This window comes from Lottia gigantea (assembly GCF_000327385.1).
Source record: "Lottia gigantea unplaced genomic scaffold LOTGIsca_1, whole genome shotgun sequence".
Classification (NCBI taxonomy): Eukaryota; Metazoa; Mollusca; class Gastropoda; family Lottiidae; genus Lottia; species Lottia gigantea.
In genome coordinates, this window is record NW_008706746.1 from 5,696,368 (window position 1) to 5,702,622 (window position 6,255).

The 6,255-nt window shown below is 33.0% G+C and overlaps 1 protein-coding gene across 1 annotated transcript in view; it reads left to right on the forward strand.

The window, feature by feature from the left end:
* The window catches only part of LOTGIDRAFT_52159 (hypothetical protein), a gene marked incomplete at both ends in the record, with an annotated part of 13,568 nt that extends 10,529 nt beyond the window's left edge, over positions 1-3,039 (forward strand). Inside the window, one exon of the mRNA XM_009045737.1 lies at positions 2,909-3,039. Coding sequence (XP_009043985.1) covers positions 2,909-3,039 — 131 coding nt within the window. The remainder of the gene's footprint in view (positions 1-2,908) is intronic.
* Between the last annotated feature and the right edge of the window lie 3,216 nt (positions 3,040-6,255).

The window sequence follows — 6,255 nt, forward strand, 5'->3', positions numbered from 1 at the left end:
AATCTCAAATAACCTAATAATATTACTTGGTATTTTTTTCAAGAGCTGTTCTACTTTCTAGCAAAGGAAGTGTGTTGGAAACGCATTCGTGCTGAATGAACTTAAACCACTTAAATCTGTCGAAAAATGCAAAAAGAAGCATATCAATTTGTAAGGGCAAATGTGAAAATTTGTTTTGTTTTCATTTACCTAATACATATCTACAGACTGTAAATTCTGATCAAATATAATGACTTATTCTGAATATTCTCGCGAATAACCCAATAGACTAACTGTACAACTACAAGGAAACTGAAAGGAATAATATGGTAGACAACATAATAGCTTGATATTGTAAAAATGGTTAGAAAGTAACCAGTAGGTTAATCTTCCTTTCTATTAAACCGTTAAAAGATGTTATAATCAATAAAAACAATATCAAATTTACGCCAAACTAATGGAGCTGTTTGCCATTTATTGTGTAACTCCTTAAGAGTGTGGTTGGGTTTTTGTAGCGCCACCCTGCCTGCATGCATGGTATGTCTATGTCATGACAAGTTTAGTATAAGTCGTCCAAACCAATCCACAAGAGTAACTCTTAGAGGTGTTTTACTCATTTATTGTGCATTTTGTCCAAAATACCATATAACGAATAATTTAACGATATTACTCTAAAGATGATAATATTTCAACTTACAGACATTTTCTGTTTATTTATCTTGTTAATATCAACTATCTGTATTTATATTTCATCATATTTATACGTGATATTCTCTTATATAAACATTTCCACGTCTTTAAAATCACAGTTACCGACATTTTGGAAGGAAGAAAAATAATATTTCTATTTGATTGGCTACCTTTTGTATTTAGATAAATACTATGCAGCCAGTGTGATTATGTAGTTTGACAAAATGAAACAATATCTGGAGACATTTCACTTTTACAGTTATACAGGCTAGAACATGTTTACAACTTGGTGGGTATTCTAGCCTGATAGTCCTACACTAAACAGCTATCAATAAAACTATAATATAAATAACAGTTACGCATACGTTTAAACTTTGATTAATTTCCGACCAATTTCCAGGCAGGTTAATTGAGCGTGGAAACGGTTATTCTTTCAGCTGTAATTAGTTATTTGTAATTAGCTATTTGAAATATTATGTATCCTGAATTCTGCTTCCTGTAAAGGATATAAGTATATCAATGGTAGTATCTGCTTTTGGAGTTTTCTGTATGAAATTTATAAAACCATTATCAGACGAGCGTAAAGACGGACGTATAAATGTCTAATATAGCCTACTAGCCAAGATATTTGATCTGTTATCAAGACAAAGTTGATAAACAGTAACTTTTTTTTTTTTTTTTAAATACTTTGGATGACCTTAATATCCTAGCCTGTGCCTCTGATCTTTAATTTGATCTTGTCTCTGAGTAGTTTATTTTGGCAATTAAATTAGTTTTTCACTTTAGAAACATTCCACCACAATAAAAATGTTTAAGAGTACGAAGTCCGTTATCCGTATGTCACCACGGGTTTGGTGAAGCCACATATCCAAAGAATAGCCTGTGACATCTCACTCTCTCCCCTCCTACCGATTTATAGAAATACCACTGATCTGGTATGAAAATTATTGATGATCATGTAATCGATTTTTATCGTTAAATTGATATCCAAAAAGAAATATCGTGCTTAGTTTGCATCTAGACATAATTTGTTTTCAGTACAAGTTTGCTATTACGATTGTATCAGAATTGCATATCGGAATTTCTGTACAACAACAGAACCAGTGGGAAAATTGACATATTATCAATAAACATCAACGCTTTAATCAAGGAAATTATGAGAGTAATGATAGTTGTTTATTATTATAGATCATGTGGTAGAACTGTCAACCCGAGGAATTTATTCCGGAAATTACTTTCTTACTACGGAACCAATGGAACTAGTCTAAAGTACATCTGTAGAAGACTTTTTGTTATTTGTTATTGTGTTGAATTCTCGATAACAAGTAACACGAATATCAAATTAGAGCTTCATTTTACGTACTATAACAGAGCTATGTTGATTATAAGAAAGTAAATTAATGTACTTCGTTTTCAGACCTTATTTTACCAATATCTGTGACAATTAAAGCTGACATACGTCCAAAAAGATGGAAATCAACCAGACAAAAAATATTTTAATCATTCTCAAGGTCCAACGCGTGCATAAAAATATGACCCACTCAATCATACCCATTTTCTTTAAGCATTTCAATTAAAAAGTTTCCAGTTGTTTCTAAAACTGAAAGGCATTTAAGAGGTCAAGCCTTCTCTGATAGCGATTTAGATATTGTACGTGACTAGCAGTATCAAGGCAATAATTATATGAAGATAAGTTTTAACTCAATAAATGAATTTTAGATTTTTGCGACTTTAAATCGACATTTTCTAGCCGTAACCTGCCTATAAATCCTATTCATTCCTATCATTATTTTCTACACTGCGTTACATTCTATAAAACATTTACATTAAACTCTCCTAAATTTCTCTCTCTGAAATATTTTATTGCTGTTAAAATATACGATTGTGAAGATGAATATTCAATAACGTAAAATGTAGCTATATTTCTGACAAATTTGACATAACTAAGATTTATATGTAACAGATATTGCTGCTGTTTTTTTTAATTCAAATCACATTCATTTACACAATGGAAAAACCACTTATCTGAAATTCATTCCATGCACTGTGAAGGGATGTTTCACGTGTACAGCCCCTGTACGTTTCCTTCATTATATTGTCCGAACGACAAAGACGTTTTCTCATGGCAGCCCTTGAACCACTGACAAGGAGAAATTGTGAATCTCGACCCATGCCAAGATCTAAAGCAACTCTAAAGCAAATTTTTGAGTCGTAACCTTAACATTCTTTCTCATTTCAGGTATATATTTAACGATCGTCATGTTTTTAACATCAGTGTCTGTTATAATGACTGTATTTGTGTTAAATCTTCACCATAGAGGACCAGATAAACGTTCAGTTCCACGTTGGTTACGTAAATTATTCCTTGGACAGCATGGCTCCATGTCATTATCAACTCGTCAAAATGAGCTTCACCGACATACGTCAACACGGAAATCTGCCAATGACAATAACTTTATGAGAAATTTATCTTTAAAATTAACTCTTGAAAACATAGCACAAGATCTTCAAGATCAAATACTTCTAGAGAATGGTGTTACTGACTCGATGGGTAATGATTCTCATCATATGTGTAATGATAGAGGAGGGTATTTACCACATAGTTCAGACCAATCATTTCATAAACAGTCCAGTTTTCGTGGCAGAAATGCCAAATCATACGAAGACATTATCTTATCTTTATCCCGGTTGTTGGACAAACACGATCGTGAGGAAAATGAATACGAGGTAATGCAAGAATGGAGAAGACTTGCTCAAACAATTGACCGCATTTTGTTTTTTATTTTTCTGTGTGGAACCGTGTTCTCGACGCTAGCTATTCTGGTCATTGCTCCTGCCACCCAGGACCATTATCTAAAATGATTTGATATGGAACTGAATTTTTTTTTTTCGATACTTTTTCTTCCATTTCACGATTCTTGTAATCTGTGCTTGAATTGTGTTCGAATTACGTCATCGACAGCCTTTCTCAGGATTGTTCTATATTTTCAACTATATATATTTTTTTCTTGAGGTATCGACATGGAAGACATTTTAAACAACATGACAAATAGATATTCCAAATCAAAACTTGTCTTTGTTAACAATTTCAACAGTCAGTGCATTTCCGGTTAAATTGACTACATATTGACATTTACTTTACAGAAGATACAAAATTACTAGAAATCAAAAAATCAAACATGAGTACAGATCAGTCAATGAATCTGGTAAACCAGTAGATCCGTTATAGTTGTCTAATTAGTTTTTATTTCAGCTGATTACAGTCAATTAGCTATCAGACGAATTTTGTGTGAAATATTTAACTCCTATGGATATTCTGTGAATGTCTCTGCAAGACTTTGGTGTCTTGGCCGAAGAGTTATTCATAAGCGTCTTTAGTGATTCGGGATTCGCTTTCTCATTCTCCAGTTTCGTTCGATCTAAAACAAAGGATAGGAAAACATGCTTTTGAGATTCAGAACTGGGCCTCATTATGAACCTTTCTCTTCTTGATAGTTGACGTTTTTGTAGTTTATAAAATGGTACCTATAACGTTTATAACACGGCAACGAACTTTGATTTTAACACAATTGTATCCTCTCTGTAATGTTGAATTTAATTGTATATAGTTATCTTGGGGTTATGGTATACAATTCTTTTTTTTCAATATTTGCACGGTCTCTTCACATATGTGAACGAACCATTTTGAGCTTTGGGTATTGTGTGCTGTATATTAATTATTCACTCAATAAGCAAGTAGTATTTCACACGTTGGACACAACTTTGTGTAAAAAGAGTCTTATTTCTTGAGGATTTTCGAATTGAAAATTGAGAGACAGGTAAAGGTGATCATTATGTCAAAAAAACTTAAATTAACTCAAAATATTATTTTCCGTGAATCTGTAAAAAATTGTATAATGTGAAGGATTTATTCTGTATGACAGTTTACGAAATAAAATATAAACAGTCACAAAACTACGATAAATTACAATACATCTAGGATTGTTCTTTTCAATATCTCTAATTTCACGCGTTAAAATTCTGTTAAATAAAAAGATTAAATAAAAACCGCGAACTGTCATTGAATGAAAAAAAAAGATTTTCTTTAATTTTTTTGTTACGATATTATGATTAAAGTGCTATGTTACAGTGTATTTGGATGTTTTGTGTGTAATTATGTTATTTTATGTGATGTAATTGGAAGGATTTAACTATTTGTAAATATTATATTTCTATTAAACTGTATCATTACATAAAATTGGAGCAACACGCCGCCATATTGGCCAGAACAACTTTAGAAGATAAAGAATTTCAACTACAATAGGTGCATACAAACTTTCAGCAAAGTCCCACAATAAACGTGTCCGCATCGTCTACGGACCTCTGGATTTGCCATAAATCTAGTACAGTAACCTCTTGGTTAGGCACCTACTACAGTAAACTCTAGATTCGACACAAACCCCGTACAGTAATTTCTTGGTTAGCCACAAACCTATTAAAGTAACCTCTAGATTGGCCAAAAATTTCAGCAAACCCCAGGATAGCCACAAACTGACTACAGTAATCTCTTAGTTAGCCACCTACTACAATAACCTCTAGATAGACCATCTGCTACAGTAACCAACAGATTAGCCACAAATCTACTACAGTCATTTCCAAGTTAGCCACAAATCTAATACAGCCATTTCCAAATTAGCCACATATCTAATACAGCCATTTCCAGATTAGCCTCAAATCTAATACAGCCATTTCCAGATTAGCCTCAAATCTAATACAGCCATTTCCAGATTAGCTTCAAATCTAATACAGTCATTTCCAGATTAGCCTCAAATCTAATACAGCCGTTTCCAGATTAGCCTTAAACCCACTACAAACCTCTATAGCGACTTATTTAACCGCGAAAAACTTATTGTTCCAAACCATGAATCTCTTTCAGAGGTTCCAGAGCTGATAGTAAGTTAATTTTGTATTCCGTTCATCAAGTGGTGTTGGTTCTGTAGGCGTTCACTTCCATGATCTTGCATTAAATATTTCAACTTCAATTTTCTCCTTAAGCGCCTGCAGTGATGTAAATTCATGTCGCGACACATTTCAGGAGTTTATAATAATTAGCGGACGGAAGCCACTGTGCCGTTGGTGCAATGAAATTGTAATAGAGCGACATTTAAGTAGGTGATTAGACTGCCCTCTAGGGATGTTCACCATACCGGATTAGAGTTATCTATTCTGTCATATATTTGACAAACTAGAATACAAGCGTCTCACTTAATCCACGGGGAGTTGGAAGATTTCAGACGAAACACATCTCGAGTTCAAAACTATCAATTTGGTCAGTGATGGAAGTGATACATTTTATGTCGACGTGTGAGACAGAAAATAACATTCATCAATTAAAATAGTTGAAACCATGTCGACCCTTTGTTTATATATCAATATTGAATTTTTAGTTTAGTCTGAAATACACACATTGTCATTCAATAAAGGCATTTACACATATTTATTATCGTATATTATATCAGTTTCGACAAAAATAGTTTAAATGTTAGTAGTCTATTTGCCGATAGGGTGCTGTGTTATTAAATACAGATAAGAGGATCACAAACCTAG